The sequence below is a fragment of the Hylobates moloch genome, unplaced genomic scaffold (assembly GCF_009828535.3).
Source record: "Hylobates moloch isolate HMO894 unplaced genomic scaffold, HMol_V3 SCAFFOLD_12, whole genome shotgun sequence".
In the NCBI taxonomy this organism is placed as follows: Eukaryota; Metazoa; Chordata; class Mammalia; order Primates; family Hylobatidae; genus Hylobates; species Hylobates moloch.
The window spans coordinates 31,805,293-31,824,866 of record NW_026652287.1 but is presented as its reverse complement, the minus strand read 5'-3'; the positions used below and the strand labels follow the sequence as shown (position 1 = coordinate 31,824,866).

Here is a 19,574-nt window from a genome sequence, read left to right as displayed (position 1 = left end):
CAGGCATAAAAAAGAATGAAATAATGTCTATTGCAGCAACTTAGATGGAACTGGAGGCTATTATTCTAAGTGACGTAAGTCAGGAATGGAAAAGCAAATACCACATGTTCTCATTTATAAGTGGGAGCTAAGCTATGCGTACACAAAGGCATGCAGAGTGGTATGATGGACATTAGAGACTCAGAAGGTGGGGAGGCTGAGGAAGAGGAATGAAAAACTATCTGTTGGGCACCAGGTACACTACTCAGGTGACCAGTGCACTGAACTCTCACACTTCGCCACTATACAATTCACCCATGTAACCAAAAACTGTACCTCTAAAGCTATTGAAATAAAACGTTTTATAATGGATTGGGACAGAAAAGTTTGTACTTTTTTGTACTTTTTATTTTTCAATACGGTGTTAATTCATTAAAAATAAAATAGTCTTCTGTGACAAAAGTTCTACATGTTTATACATTTTGTAATCTATAGACAGCACTTAGTAATAGTCCTTTATGTTGTAAATAGGGTGGAAGTATCTTTTTGTAAAGGCTGATAAAATTAAGTGTATTCAATTTGACATTTATCCCCCCAAAACAGACAACTGTGAGAAACTTACAGGGAGTTTAATCAGCAAGTTGAAAATTCAGATTCACAACCATGTTTTTACATTGAAATGTTCAACATTCTCAAGCATTTCATAAACAATAAGCACAAAACTTAAACGGAAAAGCATACAGTGAATTTTCAGTAACTAAATGCTCATGTACTCAATGAACTCTTTGTCTTTATGGAAAAACTCAGAATTTCCTCTAAGAATCAACACAGAGAGTTACTTCCCCCATCTCAACCCCTTCCCTGTTCCTTGTATTTATTTCATGGACACTCAGTTGAAAAAAAATTCAAAATCTTTACATGTATGTATTTAATATTTCCTTCATCCTAATGTGTGTCAACATTAGAAGCCATGTGGAGAATCTAAACTGTCCTAAGACTTCTTTAAATCATTATTCACAATTCTAATGGATAAATTCCTCGACAAATACACCCTCCCAAGACTAAACCAGGAAGAAGTTGAATCTCTGAATAGACCAATAACAGGTTCTGAAATTGTGGCAATAATCAATAGCTTACCAACCAAAAAGAGTCCAGGACCTGATGGATTCACAGCCGAATTCTACCAGAGGTACAAGGAGGAACTGGTACCATTCCTTCTGAAACTATTCCAATCGATAGAAAAAGAGGGAATCCTCCCTAACACATTTTATGAAGCCAGCATCGTCCTCATACCAAAGCCTGGCAGAGACATAACCAAAAAAGAGAATTTCAGACCAATATCCTTGATGAACATTGATGCAAAAATCCTCAATAAAATACTGGCAAACCGAATCCAGCAGCACATCAAAAAGCTTATACACCATGATCAAGTGGGCTTCATCCCTGGGATGCAAGGCTGGTTCAACATACGCAAATCAATAAATGTAATCCAGCATATAAACAGAACCAAAGACAAAAACCACATGATTATCTCAATAGATGCAGAAAAGGCCTTTGACAAAATTCAACAACCCTTCATGCTAAAAACTCTCAATAAATTAGGTATTGATGGGACGTATCTCAAAATAATAAGAGCTATAAACGACAAACCCACAGCCAATATCATACTGAATGGGCAAAAACTGGAAGCATTCCCTCTGAAAACCGGCACAAGACAGGGATGCCCTCTCTCACTGCTCCTATTCAACATAGTGCTGGAAGTTCTGGCCAGAGCAATCAGGCAGGAGAAGGAAATAAAGGGTATTCAATTAGGAAAAGAGGAAGTCAAACTGTCCCTGTTTGCAGATGACATGATTGTATATCTAGAAACTCCCATTGTCTCAGCCCAAAATCTCCTTAAGCTGATTAGCAACTTCAGCAAAGTCTCAGGATGCAAAATAATGTACAAAAATCACAAGCATTCTTGTACACCAATCACAGACAAACAGAGAGCCAAATCATGAGTGAACTCCCATTCACAATTGCTTCAAAGAGAATAAAATACCTAGGAATCCAACTTACAAGGGATGTGAAGGACCTCTTCAAGAACTACAAACCACTGCTCAATGAAATCAAAGAGGATACAAACAAATGGAAGAACATTCCATGCTCATGGGTTGGAAGATTCAATATCGTGAAAATGGCCATACTGCCCAAGGTAATTTATAGATTCAATGCCATCCCCATCAAGCTACCAGTGACTTTCTTCACAGAATTGGAAAAAACTACTTTCAAGTTCATATGGAACCAAAAAAGAGCCCGCATCGCCAAGTCAATCCTAAGCCAAAAGAACAAAGCTGGAGGCATCACGCTACCTGACTTCAAACTATACTACAAGGCTACAGTAACCAAAACAGCATGGTACTGGTACCACAACAGAGACATAGATCAATGGAACAGAACAGAGCCCTCAGAAATGATGCCGCATATCTACAACTATCTGATCTTTGACAAACCTGACAAAAACAAGAAATGGGGAAAGGATTCCCTATTTAATAAATGGTGCTGGGAAAACTGGCTAGCCATATGTAGAAAGCTGAAACTGGATCCCTTCCTTACACCTTATACAAAAATTAATTCAAGATGGATTAAAGACTTAAATGTTAGACCTAAAACCATTAAAATCCTACAAGAAAACCTAGGCAATACCATTCAGGACATAGGCGTGGGCAAGGACTTCATGTCGAAAACACCAAAAGCAATGGCAACAAAAGCCAAAATTGACAAATGGGATCTAATTAAACTAAAGAGCTTCTGCACAGCAAAAGAAACTACCATCAGAGTGAACAGGCAACCTACAGAATGGGAGAAAATTTTGGCAACCTACTCATCTGACAAAGGGCTAATATCCAGAATCTACAATGAACTCAAACAAATTTACAAGAAAAAAACAAACAACCCCATCAAAAGGTGGGCAAAGGACATGAACAGACACTTCTCAAAAGAAGACATTTATGCAGCCAAAAAAACACATGAAGAAATGCTCATCATCACTGGCCATCAGAGAAATGCAAATCAAAACCACAGTGAGATACCATCTCACACCAGTTAGAATGGCCATCATTAAAAAAACAGGAAACAACAGGTGCTGGAGAGGATGTGGAGAAATAGGAACACTTTTACACTGTTGGTGGGACTGTAAACTAGTTCAACCATTGTGGAAGTCAGTGTGGCGATTCCTCAGGGATCTAGAACTAGAAATACCATTTGACCCAGCCATCCCATTACTGGGTATATACCCAAAGGTCTATAAATCATGCTGCTATAAAGACACATGCACACGTATGTTTATTGCGGCACTATTCGCAATAGCAAAGAGTTGGAACCAACCCAAATGTCCAACAACGATAGACTGGATTAAGAAAATGTGGCACATATACACCATGGAATACTATGCAGCCATAAAAAATGATGAGTTCATGTCCTTTGTAGGGACATGGATGAAACTGGAAAACATCATTCTCAGTAAACTATCGCAAGGACAAAAAACCAAACACTACATGTTCTCACTCATAGGTGGGAATTGAACAATGAGAACTCATGGACACAGGAAGGGGAACATCACACTCTGGGGACTGTTGTGGGGTTGGGGGAGGGACAGCATTAGGAGATATACCTAATACTAAATGACGAGTTAATGGGTGCAGGAAATCAACATGGCACATGGATACATATGTAACAATCCTGCACATTGTGCACATGTACCCTAAAACCTAAAGTACAATAATAAAAAAAAAAAACCTATGTGATGTGTTGATAGGTGCAGCAAACCACCATAACACATGTTTTTGTATGTTACAAACCTGCACATCCTGCACATGTACCCTGTAACTTGAAAAAAAAAAAAATAAAATGTTTATTTAAAAATTAAAAAAAAATCATTATTCACAATTCTATGGTCCTTAATAATTCAATAATGCTGTGAAAATACATGGTCATTGTTCTGCATCATAACATTAGATGTGCCAGTGGCATTTTCATCCTTACCTGTAGATGAGAACATTCAGATAGAATTTTCAGGCCGTTTCCCTAAAGAAACACAACCAGGCTGTGTGACTTCAAGAAAATCAACCTTATTCTCCAGGGCAAGGTTTCTCAAACTCTACACTATGGACATCTTAGGCTGGATAATTTTTTGTTGTGGAGGAGGAGAGCATCCTCGCAGGCCTCAAGAGATGTTTACCAGTTTCCCTAAATTCTACCCACTAGATACCAATAGCACCATCCAAAAATGTCTCCAGACATTTCCAAATATCCCCTAAGAGGCAAAATTGTCCCCTTTGAGAACCAATGGTCTGGAGAGAAAATGATTGCATAAGCAACTAATTAGATGAATGTGAATTTATGCTGTTTTACATCTTACCTATAAAATTTTCATTTTCTATGGAGTGAATATACTGACATATATATAGATATGTATATTTTATCTATTATATATATATCTATATATATGTATTTTTTTTTGAGATGGAATCTTGCTCTGTTGCCCAGGCTGGAGTGCAGTGGTGTGATCTCGGCTCACCATAACCTCCACCTCCCAGGTTCAAGCGATTCTCCTGCCTCAGCCTCCCAAGTAGCTGGGACTACAGGTGTGTGCCACCATGCCCAGCTAATTTTTGTATTTTTAGTAGAGATGGGGTTTCACTACATTGGCCAGGCTGGTCTCGAGCTTCTGACCTTGTGATCCACCCACCTCGGCCTCCCAAATTATATTTTTCTTTAAAGTTTACATTCCCTCTATTGGAATAATCCTGCTGACTCCTAAATATATTTTACTATTTCCAAGACACACATTTTTAAGAGAAGGCACTATCTCTACATCATGATATTGCAAATTAACAGCTCTATTTTTTAAAACTGGCAAATGACTTTTGTCTCAAACTTTGATTCCCAGTCATATTGAAATATTAAGTAACACTATTTGAGTTAGTAAAGTGCTATTCTGTCACAGAGCTCAACCTGATCTTTTCTACTGACATTATTTCTGTGAGGTAGGCAGGAGCTTAGTGCTATGTACCATTGTCAGAGGAGATTAAGGGTCAATTCAAGGGTATACAACTTGTCAACAGCAAAACAGACATTGACAGACAACTTGTATGGCTTTTCCCCCACTTGTGTTTTTGTCATTCAAAATAACTAAGAGTAGCAGATTATGTAATTTATGTGGCAATGGATTAACATTTTACCCTTATTTGGTTTTATCTAAAAATTTAGAAATTAAGATAAATTATTTTGAGCTAATAATATTACATTGCTTTCTTAAGAATCCTATCAGGCATTCTCCTGTGTTTATAAAACTAAAATATTGATAGTTCTAAATGTCACAAAAATATACTCTGTCTAAAGGAAAGTGAACAAGAATGGAAACATCATGTTTCTCATTAAGAATACATGGCGTAACTCCCTGGCAATCAGGTAAGACAAAAAAATGACCCGACTTTGATTTCCAAAATTGAAGCATTTTACACACATACGCATTTAGAATTATTAAACGAATAACCATAGTTCAAAACACATTCGTGTAAAACAAACACATCTTCCTGCTTATTCAAACATTGCAGAAAGACTCCCCAAAATTTCATATTTGCTTACAAATATAGTGATTTAAAAATAACATCTATCCACATAAGAAATATATGAATATAGAGTTAATTTATTTGTATTATTTATTTATTTATTTATTTATTTATTTATTTTTTGAGTCAGGGCTCCATCACCCAGAGTGGAGTACAGTAGCGCAATCGCAGCTCACTGCAGCCTCGACCTCCTGGCTCGAGCAATCTTCCCACGTCAGCCTCCTAAGTAGCTGGGACTACAGACACATACCACCGTGCCTGGCTAATTCTTGTATTTTTTTGTAGAGATGGAGTTTTGACACTTTGCCCAGGTTTATGTAGTTAATTTAAATGTTATATAAATCTTCCCCTCTTTCTCTCTCTCTCTCTTTTTTTTTTTTTTGAGACAAGATTTCACTCTGTTACCCAGGCTGGAGTGCAGTGGTGTAATCATAGCTCAATGCAGCCTTGAAATCCTGGGCTGAAGCTATCCTCCCACCTCAGCTTCCCTAGTAACTGGGACTACAAGTATGTGGCAATATGCCTAGCTAAGTTATTTTGATTTTTATTTTTGTAGAGATGAGGTCTAACTATGTTCCCAGGCTGGACTTAAACTCCTGGCCTCAAGCGATCTTCCTACCTCAGCCTCCCAAATGTTGAGATTACAAGCATGAGCCACCATGCCCAGCCTTTTTTTTTTTTTTTTAATTTCTTAACATTGTCAGTTAGCAATCTCTAAATGTACAGGGCATGATTACCTAAATAACACGTATCAGGAAATAAGCATAAAATTATTTAATCATAAAAACATTTGTATGTATCTAAATATTTCTCTTATGTTTCTAAAGAAATTGAGAAGTTCAAAAAAGAACTTTTAAACAGTATTTAATGTGGAAACTGTACAAAAAATAAGTTGTTGATGAAATCCTATAACCAAACTCTTAGCTAGGAACATAGCAAAATAAACAGCTAAGCAACTTTGAGACTGCTACTTAAAAATTTTAAAACATGGAACAAAACATTTTTTGAGTCCAGACATTTTTTTAAAAAGTAGTGTTTTCTTGTATAATTTAGCTCTTTAACTGGATAAACATATTAAAATTTCAAAATTTCTAGGCATATGTATCTTTAAGTTTAGTTGATTGCAAATTAGTTGACATTCAAAAGTTCAACTTAATAGCATTAAGTGTAGTCATCTAACTCCATGCAGCTTAACCATTTTGAAGAATATAATATTCTTGGATCATCAAGTCCATAAATACCTACATCAAGTATATGTTAGTACCAAGCTAATGGGAGTTCATAATTTATAGTCTGGGACTTGATAAGCCAGGATTTGGGGTGGCATGATTCACATGAGTGTCTTGAGACATATCCAAGCCCAGGGCAATAAACAGAAAATTATGAAGACAAGCTCAGAGTGCACAACAAAACCCAAGTTGATAGATCAGAAACTGGCCATGCAGATAAAAATTTCAGTCTAAGAAAGGCAGTATCAGCAGCCAAAGTCCAGAAACTTTAGAAAACAAGCCAAAAGGCACAAGAATTAATGAACAGCACCAAGAAGACTTTGATCATTTGGTGCATGGTCTTTCCCAGACAGAATACTTATTGATTACCACCTTCCTGATTCAGAATCAGTTTGCAGGTTAGTATATGCCCAGGGCTGATAAGGGGATAAAAAGCAAAGATCTAGACAACACAGACCTGTTACCTCATTGCTCCCTAAGAATGGTGTATTTGGTAGGAGGGAAAAAAGCTCTTTCCAAGATGAATTATGATTTTGGCAAACTTCCAAACTTATATGCTAGCACCAAGGCATGGAAAATATTTTCAGTAATACCGGAATTTAAGAATGTACCTTTGACAATCAAATACATGTGCATATGTGTGTATTAGCCTTTCAGCATCTATGTAGTTATAATTTTCACAATTATAACTTCATTGAAATAAAGGAAAGAGAGGGAAATGTCAATGCCAGAATTCTAAACTCCAGAGTAACATCAATTAATGGTGTAGTAAATGAAGATAGTCCAGACTTTGTTTTAACAAACACTTTTCCCCCAAACACTCATGATACAACACACACACACACAAAGAAAACCTGATCCAATTATCCTGGAAAACACATAAAATTGAAACATCATTTAAGGGCATCTAGTATCAGAGCTGCTTCACAAATGAGTCCCATTGCTCTTGCCACTCTGACCTGAGAAGTTCAATTCAATGTGGTTGAAAGCAGGATTATCAGTTCCACCATCTTCCACTGGATGCGATTTATAGCTTAAAACATGCTTTTTCTAAAAGAAAATGTTAACATGGTGATTAGGGGGAAAAAAAGAAGCTCTTCATTCATGTAATTCTAAATAACTGTTCCTACTATTTTTATTTCTCTGCATCAGCTTTCTGATCTACTGAGGGAGAGAAATATACAGCAGGTATACTTCCTCAGAGGATAGACAGATATTCAACAGACACAGGTTATCAGAAGATAGATACAAACTAGCCCATCAGACAATAGATATACAACAGATTTACATTATCCAAGGATAGACAGATACATAGAGAGATATAACAGATATAGGTTATCAGAGGATAGATAGATATAGAGAGATATACAACAGATACAGGTTATTAGAGGATAGACAGATATATAGAGAGATACAATAGATATAGATTATCAGAGGATAGACAGATATAGAGAGATATACAACAGGTATAGCTCATCAGAGAATAGAGGGATATACAACAGATATAGGTTATCAGTAGCTCATCAGAGAATAGAGGGATATACAACAGATATAGGTTATCAGAGTATAGGGAGATATACAGCAGATACAGATCATCAAAGGAAAGAGGATATACAACAGATATAGCTCATCAGAGGATAGACAGATAAACAATAGGTATAGCGTATCAGAGGATACGGAGCTATAAAACAGGTATAGAACATCCTAGGATAGAGAGCTATCCAACATATATAGATCATCAGATTACATAAGGTCTATACCTTCCTTGTTCATCACTTTTCAAGAAAGAGGCTGAGAACTAATTGTTCTATCCAGGTAATAAAGCCCAGTTTCCTAACTCAAGATAAATGAAAGCCAACTCACTTTCTTAAAAATATCAAAATTGGATAAAAAGTCCTCTTTGGTTAGTATATATCTGGGGTCTAAGTTCTGTTTTCTTCCTCCTGGAAAAAAAAAATGTACATGACTTACGTTGTTAAAAAGGACACCAGTAACTACACAGAGACATTCCATTATACAGGCATTTAACTTGTTCATGTTCAACTCCACACATTCATAAAACACAAAGAGAAAGGGAAACTTAAAAGCACTGATCACTTAGCCCACAATTCCCCTTTCCTTAGTTAGCCCCGGGTCTTGAAAGCCTCTCACTATAATAAATATGAGTCTTTTATATATATATATAACATATATATATGTATCATATATATGTGTGTGAGATAGAACTTAAATGCAAGCCAACTTCCTCATCTGGTACTCAACTAGAGAAACAGTCATCTGGCCCAATGCTGGTAGGAAAACTGGTTTAAAAGCACCCTCCATGCCATCAGTAAAATATCAAACCATCTGCCCCTGCTTCAGACAGTGGAGCTGCTTTTCCCCACTTCGTTGGCTACAAATATACATGCCTATGAAGAAATGCAGGCAATTCTGAACTGCTGAATAAAATTATTTAAATGAAAATTAGTATGCTGACTGACGTTTGATCCAAATCCTCTTCCCTAAGATTTTCTTTACAAAAAAAAAAAAAAAAATTCTATTTCGCTTTGGTATTTTTTGTGGATCAAAGAGGATGCTTTTAAAAATTGTGTATCTGAAAGAGTGGTCCTCAAACTACCCTTCCCCAAATCATTCAAGGAATGTACTTAAAATGCAGATTCCCAGACTCTAGCCTGGACTGACCAAATTAGGACCTCTGCGGTAGGATCCCTGAAGCCTGATTTTTATAAAATTTCCAAGAGGATCCTTATGCCCTCTAAAGTTTAAGAACCACTACTTTAGTACAGATACTAGACTTTTAATTATGGGAACCTCTGCTGTTCTGGAGATAGAATCAATTTGAAATGAATTCGTTCAATGTTATTGAGTACCTACTGTGTGCTGGAGATGCTGCTAGGTGCTAGAGAAACAGAGAAACAAAACAATCTCTGTGCCCACAGTTTGTGATCTACTTAGGAAACTATTTGCCCCCATTTTCCTGATGAAAACATCCGCCTTCTGCATAGTAAAAATCAGGGGAGTGCGGAAACGCCAACCAAGTCTGTCAGGCATGAACTCTTATGGGAGTTTTAGTATACTACAATAGGTTTTAAAATCTATTTCCCAGGGAACATCAAAATTGCGTGCTTCTTGATAGTTTTCAAGGTACTCACTGCTTCTGTGAAGTAGGAATAAGTTATCTGTGCAGTTAATGAAGTTGAAGTGTTTTCTATTACTGGATCCCAGTCACTGAGGTAGAGCGTTACTTCTTGAAACAAAAGATATAGCTGTATATGGTTTTTCAGAATCAAAGCATTTAAAAGAAAAAAAGGAGTACTCAAAGGAGCTACTTTCTTTTAAAAAACGAGCTAAATAAGGACCAAACGGCAAATAGTACAGGGAGACTGGCTAGGTGTATTCCAGATCTGAACAACTGCCAATAACTGCTGGGAAAAGATGAAAATCTGTCTTAAGACTGGGCATGGTGGCTCACACCTGTAATCCCAACAATTTGGGAGACCGAGGTGGGCGGATCACCTGAGGTCAGGAGTTCGAGACCAGCCTGGCCAATATGGTGAAACCCCATCTCTATTAAAAATACAAAAATTAGCCGGGCATGGTGGTGCGTGCCTGTAGTCCCAGCTACTCGGGAAGCTGAGGCAGAAGAATCCCTTGAAAGCAGGAGGCAGAGGTTGCAGTGAGCCGAGATCGCACCACTACACTCTAGCCTGGGCAAAAGAGCAAGATTCCCTCTCAACAACAACAGCAACAAAAATCTGTCTGAAAATATAGGAAACTGGACCAAAAAAATTAATAAACCTACTGTGCTGGGAATTTTATTTTTGAGAAAGAGCACAGTCCTTTTGGAAAAGAAAGAGAATATTTTCCAACAACTGTTTGAGAAATAATGAATAGCAACAAATTTTATAATTATAAATACAAGTGTCACAGAAGTTTGAGAGACGGTGCTATCTCAGTGCCAAAAAACAGAAAATGATAGCAGGATTCTGTAAAGTGGCACAGTGCTGGCAGCTTTGTAGCATGGGGCAAACAAAGACATCAGACGTCCTTGAACACAGTGTATGATTTCTGACTAGTTGTAACACATGTTGAAGGAGGCAGTGCACCCTTCCCCTGGCGTGGCTGCTATGGATGCATACATGTGAGGGGATGTAGGGAGTCAGGGAGCCCAGCATGTTTCACCAACTCCACGCTACCCCAGCCCCAGCACTGTGATCTCTCACCTGGGTTACTGCAATAGCCTCTTCCCTGCCCTCGTTCCCCTACAGACTATTCTCAAAATTGGATCAGAGCACTCCTTTGAGAATTATTGGAAAAGTAAGTGAAAAAATATCTCACATAGTAGACCTAAAAGACACAGAGATGAAAAATAAGAGAGAAAAAAACGAGAAAATTAGAACTGTCCATGATTCTGATTCAAATGTTTGACTAATAGGAGTTCCCAGAGAGAGAACACAGAAAATTATTAAAAATAAAAATAAAAAGGAAGAAAAGAAAACAAAAAAGAAAATGTCCAGAACTGAAGGACATGGATCTTCAGATTGAATGGGCCCTACTGAAGGCCTAGGCCAAGGCAGTCATTGTGAAAATGGGACACATGCAAAGTGTCAGCTGGTAGCAGAGCACTGTCACAACAGCAACACAGCAAGCTAGAACAAAATTCAGACATCCTCTCAGAAAAAAGAAAAGTTCTTTTCAACCCTAGGAATTTCTACTCAAACAATCAACCAAGCATAAGATAGATTAAATAATTTTTTTTCAGACACACAAAGTTTCCAAAACCTCTTCTTTTGTGTACTCATTCTTGAGAATATGCTATAGGATGTGTTTCGTTCAATTAAGGGAGTAAATGAGAATGAGAAGTAATGAATATAGGCAGTAGAAAACCCAACACAGGAACAGGGGCTAAGAGAATTCATAGAATGGGGACAAAATGGAGTCCCAAGATAACCGTTCTACAGCAATCCCAGAGAGCAATTTATATACTGTGTGTATCAATTTGATTTTTTTAAAATGAACACACTTATTTTAAAAATGATAAACATCTGAAAAAAAAAGCCTCCACACTATGTTTAGATATAACCTGTGTACGCTTCTTTACAGTTCACAAAGAATGAATACTGGACCATGTAAAGATCATAGCATATTGGGTTATTGTAAAAATATGTGTAAAATCCCTAACAGCATAGTAGTTACGAAGTTCTTTTCAAGCATCTTATTTTTGTCTTACAGCAACTTGTGAGATGGGCAGGTCGATTATTATTGTCCTCATTTTACACACAAGAAAGCTGAGGCTCAGTGGACCTATGTGACTTGTCCAAGTTCATGCAGCCCCTAAAGGGCAGAACCAAGATTCAAATAGAAATGAGTCTTCTGCTTTCAAGTCTAGGCCTTCAGATTTCCCATGAGTAAAACAGAAGAAATAATTAAACTAGTTGTCAATAGGCTCATAGTAAAATAACATAAATAGCTATAAAACAGATACAGTAAAAACCAATATAGAGGTAAATACAACAATACTAATGTTTAGATAGTTACCTGTTGGTAAACTGACAAGTATCCCCACTAATAATGTTACCAAAGTTCCAACAGTGCTGAAGTACAGATATGATAAAGAATACCAGTTATCCATCAGTGGAGTCCTAAGAGAGCAAAAACACAACGATAAGATTTCATGTAATGCCACTAGCAACTACCAGTATATACAAGTGATTCTCATGGCAAGGTCAAAATATAACACTTAATAATGTTTTTAATGTCATAACTTGCTGTCCTAATTTTATCTTATCGGATCAGGAATTGAAAGTAAAACTTCACCTTGACTATATACTAAAATAATTGAAGGTCATGTTTATTCATTCAATTCTGCATGATGTTCCAGGCACTGCTCTTGTGATTGGACAGTCAGCCATAAATAAGGTAGATAAACCATTTGACCCAGCAATCCCATTACTGGGTATATATCCAAAGGAAAACAAATTGTTCTACCAAAAAGACACGTGCACTTATATGTTCATCACAGCATTATTCACAATAGCAAAGACATGCAATCAACCTAGGTGCCCATCAATGGTGGACTGGATAAAGAAAATGTGGTACATATACACCATGGAATACCATGCAGCCATAAAAAAAGAACAAAATCATGTCCTTTTCAGCAACACGGATGGGGCTGGAGGCCATTACCCAAGCAAATTAATGCAGGCACAGAAAACCCAATACTACATGTTCTCACTTATAAGTAGGAGCTAAACACTGGGTACTTATGGACACAAAGAAGGGAACAATAGACACTGGGGGCTACTAGAGGGTGAAGGGAGACAGGCAAGAGTTTACCCAAGTAAGAAACCTGCACAGGTATCTAAAATAAAAGTTGAAATTATTTTTTAAAAGTAAAGTAGATAAGATTCCTGCTCACATAAAGTTTATATTCTAATGGAGAGATAAATACAATAAACAAATTAATAAATATAATAATTTCCACTAGTAGAAAGCGCTGTAAGGAAAGTAAAACAAGATGATGTGCTATTAACAGGGTGAAGAGGGAGGAACTACACTATGAGTGGTCAGAGAAAACCTTTGGGAATAAATGTCATTTGAACTGAGATCTGAGAAACAAAATGTTCTTGAGGAAAGCATCTCAGAGACTAAACACCAGCTGACTGAGGCACAGTGAGCAAGACAGTGATTACAAGATGAAAGATAGGCAGGGGGCTTTTTGTGGGACCGGGCATGAGTTGGAATTTTACTCTACAGGCAACGGCACTCATTGCAATGTTTTAAGTGAAAGAGTAACATGGATATTCCATGGTCATTTCTACAATGATTGTTCTAGGATTCCACTTTCAGTTTTGATAGCTGCTTGATTTAGACCAATCATTCTGCAGAGAACAATATATAAAACCTGGGGCATGAGGAGGGAGGCAGGTTTTTGAAGATATCAGAGAAATCAAGACAATGAGAATGTGGCTGGGATGGTGGCTCACGCCTATAATCCCAGCAGTTTGGGAGACCAAGGCAGGTGGATAACCTGAGGTCAGGAGTTCGAGACCAGCCTGGCCAACCTGGTGAAACCCCATCTTTACTAAAAATACAAAAATTGGCCAGGTATGGTGGCACATGCCTGTAATCCCAGCTACTTGGGAGGCTGAGGCACAAAAATCACTTGAACCCAGAGGTGGAGGTTACATTGAGCTCGAGCCTGGGCAACAGAGCGAGACTCCGTCTCAAACAAAAACAAAAACAAAACAATGAGAACTTGAGGTGACAAGAACCCAGAAAGAAGGGGAACACACTGAGGTGAGCTAATGAAATTAAGAAAGTGTGATATTGAGCCAAAGATAGACAAAATAGAACAGAGTAGAGAATTGAGAAATAGACCCACAGAAAAATAGTTACTTGGTTAACATCGTTTTCATTGCCAGTGCATTCAATGGGGCAAAAGGGGAGTCTTTTCAATAAATTGTGTTTGGCTAACTGAGTATCCAATAGGGAAAAATAATCTTGATCACACCACCCACAGAAATCAACTGCAAAGTGGATTACACTTCCCCAATGGAAACGGTTAACAATAAAGCTTTTAAATAAAAAATTAGTGGAATATCTTTATGATTGCAGGGTAGACAAGGACTTCTTAAACAAGACACACAAAGGACTAACCATATAGGAAAAAACTGAGAAACAGAAATAAATTAAAATTAAGAAATTTTGACTGACAAAAAAAGGATCATTAAAAGAGTAAAAAGGCAACCCACAGAATGGGAGAAAAATATTTTCAAAACATATCTCATATCTAGAATATGTCATGAACTCCTATGTAAATAAGAAAAAGACAGAGAATCCATTTCAAATGGACTAAAGACTTCAATAACTAAGTCACAAAAGTAAATATCCAAATGTCCAACAAACAAATGAAAATGTGTTTGACTTCATTAATCATAATGGAAATACAAATTAAAACCACAGCAAGCTACCAATGTAACTATCAAATATTGTAAACTTAAAAAAATCAAAACTGAATCTAGGCCATTGAAACAATTTGTATCTAGGCTACCAAAGCATCACACATTCAACCTTCAGCTGGGTGGCTCACAACCCTTGTGCTCCAGCCATACGGAACTAGGATGATTTCCTAAGATGCCCTGATTCTTCAGTCCTTCATGCTTTTGCACCTGTCGTTTCTTCGTTCTGCGACACATACTCCTCCCTCTGTGTGACCCTGTGCTCAATCCTGCCACCTGACTAACTCCAGCCCATGCAATTCTCCTCTAAGAAGGTTTCCTTGACTCCAGTCAGGCAGACTTCCTCCTTCTGGCTCCCATGATACCCTGTGAATATTACTTACCACAATGCATGTTTTAATTTATTTTCTTGTCCAATTTCCCTTCTGGTCATTTTCTGTAACAAGAATGACTTTCCAGATCTTCTCCTGCATCTAGCCACACCTATGCATTCTTGAAGTAGTAGTACATCTCTGAAGTCTTCATGCTAACTTACACTCCAACTTTGTACTCACTCTTTTAACAAAAATGTATCAAGTATTTATTATTTGCTATGTCCTAGTTTTTATACTTAGCATGCTTACTGAGTTTATTGTTTTGTGTATATTTGCACATTCCCTCCAGCTAGATTAGAATTTTCTGGAAGGCAGGAAACAGTGGCTGGGAGAGGAAGATTTTCTTCCATGGATACTAAATAAATGGCCAGCACAGTGCTGGGTACATAGTCCACGCTCAAAAATTCTTGTTTATTAGCTGAAATATTTGATAAGTAAACTAACATATAAAACTAATTATTATGGTACCAGGCATAGAATAAACTTCAGCTAATTTATTTGTTTCAGGAATCCAAATAACCATTTTGCCTTAGACTTTTAAGGGCAAATATTTACATAATTAGGAAAATGCTAAGCAAAATCGTAAAACAAGAAGAACATCCTGTGTCTTCTCAGTTAACCTTCAATTAATCTTTTCTCTCTTTCTGACTCTGATGACTCTCCCAGCCCCCTCCCATTAGTGCTTTCATGCCTGTCCAGACTGCTCTCCACATGTCCTTGCCCCTCTCTCCACAGCACCTCACCTAGTAAAACTTCCCTCAAACATGCCTCAGGCTCTGGAACTACCTTTCCACTCTACCATATGCAGCTCACCTGCCTGGAACGCCCCTGGAAGTCCCACTGGCTAGCTTTCTCATAGCTGAATTCTCTCCAGAACACAAATTGCTAATAATGGCTATATGTATGATCACGTTCCTTCTCCCAGGAGCGTGTCCATTTTAAGAGGGGTATGCCGTGTCCTGACCCCAAAGGTATGACTAAAATGATGTCATTCCAGATAAGCTGGCAGTGGGGCAATACTCTAGGGGCAATGGCAGCATCTTTGCATTCCTTGAACATATTCACAGGGTTTGTGCTTTAAAGCTGGACACTTATATATCCACTAAAGAAAGTCTTGCCCTCACATTCACTGTACAATAAAGCATGCCTCCACCCACTATATCAGTACTTTAAATCAGACGACTTCAGCATCTAGAGGCTCCAAAGTAAACTGCACGACTGAAATCTGTAGCATGAAGATCACAGCTGCAATCACTTCTAATGCTTTAAAGATTTGGAATCTTCAACTGAACAAATGGCAGTTATTTAACATGTTTAAATAATTGTAGCTTTTGGTCAGTAAAATCTATCTTTCAAAGACTATATAAGCAATATTTATTTTATAATTGTGCTTTCCATTTTAAAAGTTTCTCCAAGACAAAGATAATTCTTCATGCAGCTAAGAGCTGGTGTTTAGGAGAGTTTACACATAATAGAATTTTCTCATTAATATTTAAGTTTTCTTAGATCTGTAGACAAGGCAGAAATTTCTAGAGAAATTATGAAAATACGACATTTTTTTGTTACTGCTGCAGAAAATATTATAGCTAACCACATGGGTTTTACTCATTTCAGAATTAGGCAAAATCACAGTGTTGGAAGCAAGACAAAAAGCAAGTGGGGTTCTCTACTTGTTGCATAAATTTTTAAAAGTATAATGTAATAAAACTTAATTCAATACCTTTGAACATTGTATATTTGAAAAACAGTAGTAGCAAATGGCATTTCTGTAGTTGTCATCAAATTTGTCTCATTGTAGGTGCTGTTACAGCCTTGGATATCAAGATGCAATGGCAATGTTCTCTCAGGAAGTGGAGGATATATTTGAGCTCCAATTCCAACCCATAGAGAAATGGCAAATCCAGCCATCAGACCAACAAGTGCTCCCTGTAAAACAAGAATGCTTTTAAAAGAAAAATAATACAATTTGCTTTGATGTCAAAATTAATATTAGAAAGCCAAGTTCAACATGGCCCAAAATTACAAAACCCACAACGGCAGAAACATTCAACGATCTCTCCTCCCAAGATAGTGCTCAGCCCATAAAAATCTATTGAATAAATGAACAAGTGAATAAATGAATGAAAGGTAGTGAGGCAGGGAGGGAAAAAGGAGTGAGAAAGGCCACTTTTAAGGAAGGCAGATAATCTGCTGGTGAAAAACCTGGACATGGTTTAAAAAAAAAAAAAAAGATACTGTTTATGGCAGGAAGAATAGTATATTATTCTCCCGTTACCGCCCCCAGAAAAGGACATGTTAGCTTAGTCAGCTACAGCTCTTCTGGAGGAAATATACGCTGGCAACAAATGCCAAATATCAAAAGTTGATTTTTAAATACATGTTTCTGATACTTAACAAACTAATGCATTTCATCATGCAAAGAATCTAATCCAAGCTTCAACATTCTGAAGTGGACACAAACAAATCTCTTTCATTGTGATTAATTCCTACAAAAGTAGCTTTTCATATGACATCTAATTGAGGATAATAAATAATAACCACAATAGTCCTTATTAATATCTGCCTTACCAATTCCTAATGCCTTATAAGGAAAATAGAATTCCAAATGTGAAGTCAGAGTTCTATGGCTGTTCTGTATCTGAAGCAACTGCACATACATTATCAGTTTTTCCTGAACTACGTCTTACAGCCAGACTGAACCAGTGGACTTTCTTCTGGGTTTCAGAGAAATAATTTCTAGCTCATTTATTCCAAACAAAAGTTAGCACTTCTAAGCACAGATATGTCTAGGTAGAAGGACAGAGATATTATGTCTTTCTGGAAAATATTCCCAATTACGATCACCCCTTTGGGGCTAAATCATATTGTGGGAGCTACAGCTTTAAATGTCAGGAGTAGAAAATTCCTGGCCAAAGTGGTGAAGATTGTGTTGCTTCTCTTTGTTGTGCTATGGCTATTCACAGGAATCCTAAGTTTTATGGCCCTTAAATCTCTCATCTCTGAGCCTATTGATCTCTTTTAAATCCTAGCTATTAATTTTTGAGAAGAGCAAGTAGGTAAGTGCACAAAATTGTTGCTCCTTTAGTTGTATTATGAATATTTAAAATTGCCCTATATGATTCTGGAAGTTTCCACTGAGCTTCACACATTTAGGGTCCCCATACACAGTACTTTCTTGTACACTCCACCAAAGTCAGCAGAAATAATTTAAGTCATCAAGACAAGTAGCTAATGACAAATCTCAAAGGAACCAACTGAGAAAAAAGTGTAGAGCTGCTAGTATAGTTCAAAAAGCAATCCTCAAGCATATTCATTCTTTGTACTTACAATTGAGTTGGCAAAGGGAACCAAAATGCCCAAAGTGAACAGGCCCATAAGTGGTCCACCAACCATACCAAATACGCTGAGTGCTGCCTACAAAAATAATACAACGTCAGCAATTAGCAATCTCAAATCGAAACTGAAATATTTCAAAGTCATTTCATCAGGATAACGATTTAAAATATTCAGCCTCCTTCTGAAAATCATAGTTTCAGTCATGATAGCCTTGTCACTGGAAAAGAAGTCATTAGAACTTACAAGTTTCTGCATCTCAATCTCAAGTATCCATCTGTTTCTGCAAGTAGCCTCAAAAAAGGCCACACAACACAAAGAAGATAGAGAGACCTGGGACAATGGTAGCGCCTATGTGAATGTATAAGTCATGAATGATACCTCTCCTCTTAGCATTGCTCTTGCAGGTGTTTATAAATCACAGCACTCCTTTGTGCTTTGATCGTCTCAAAATCCTCTCATAACTGTGGACGAGTACTGCTATGTGACCAGAGAGGAGGATGAAACCCATTTGCCATTCCTGATTTGGTTCCCTAATAATGAAACTAGAACGAGAAATATGATTTTAAAAAGACTGATCAAATCATGTAGAAATAGATTTAAAATCTAATTAGATAATTGCAACCTTTGCTTTGATGTAGAGATACCAAATCCATGATAGTGAAAAAGATTTACAGTGCAAACATCGAATGAGGCAATGCAACTAAATGAAGCTTCCAAGAGATAGATGTTCCCAATAATCAAATGCCCAGTTCTTAAGAATGGAGAGAACCATAAAAGAAGATCAGGGAATCACTGGTTTGTCCAGAGAGTAAAGGGGTTTAACAGAGCAGAATGAATGAATCAAAGAGAAAATACCAAGTCAGGGAAATATTAGAGGAATTAGTGCTTCTTGTTGTTGTCGTTGTTGTTTTAAACAGGCCTACTTCATGGAAGAAGAAAAGGATGTGGTACTGAGTAGACAGGAGAACTAGTGCTTAAAAGGACGCAGACTCAAGAGTCAGTTTACAGAGTCCAGTCAGAAGGGAGATAGACTCCACTGCAAGATGTCATATGACCCACAAAGCAAGTTATGACTGTGTG

The 19,574-nt window shown here is 37.3% G+C and overlaps 1 protein-coding gene across 1 annotated transcript in view; it reads right to left on the bottom strand.

Annotated features, from left to right (window-relative positions):
• Nucleotides 1-5,976: 5,976 nt before the first annotated feature.
• The window catches only part of SLC5A8 (solute carrier family 5 member 8), a 54,534-nt gene continuing 40,936 nt past the window's right edge, over nt 5,977-19,574 (bottom strand). Inside the window, exons 11-15 of the mRNA XM_032171507.2 lie at nt 18,486-18,572; nt 16,879-17,084; nt 12,362-12,465; nt 8,687-8,766; nt 5,977-7,873 (exon numbers count right to left, since the gene is read on the bottom strand). Of these exons, the coding sequence (XP_032027398.1) occupies nt 7,748-7,873; nt 8,687-8,766; nt 12,362-12,465; nt 16,879-17,084; nt 18,486-18,572 (603 nt within the window). The 3' untranslated portion in view covers nt 5,977-7,747. The remainder of the gene's footprint in view (nt 7,874-8,686; nt 8,767-12,361; nt 12,466-16,878; nt 17,085-18,485; nt 18,573-19,574) is intronic.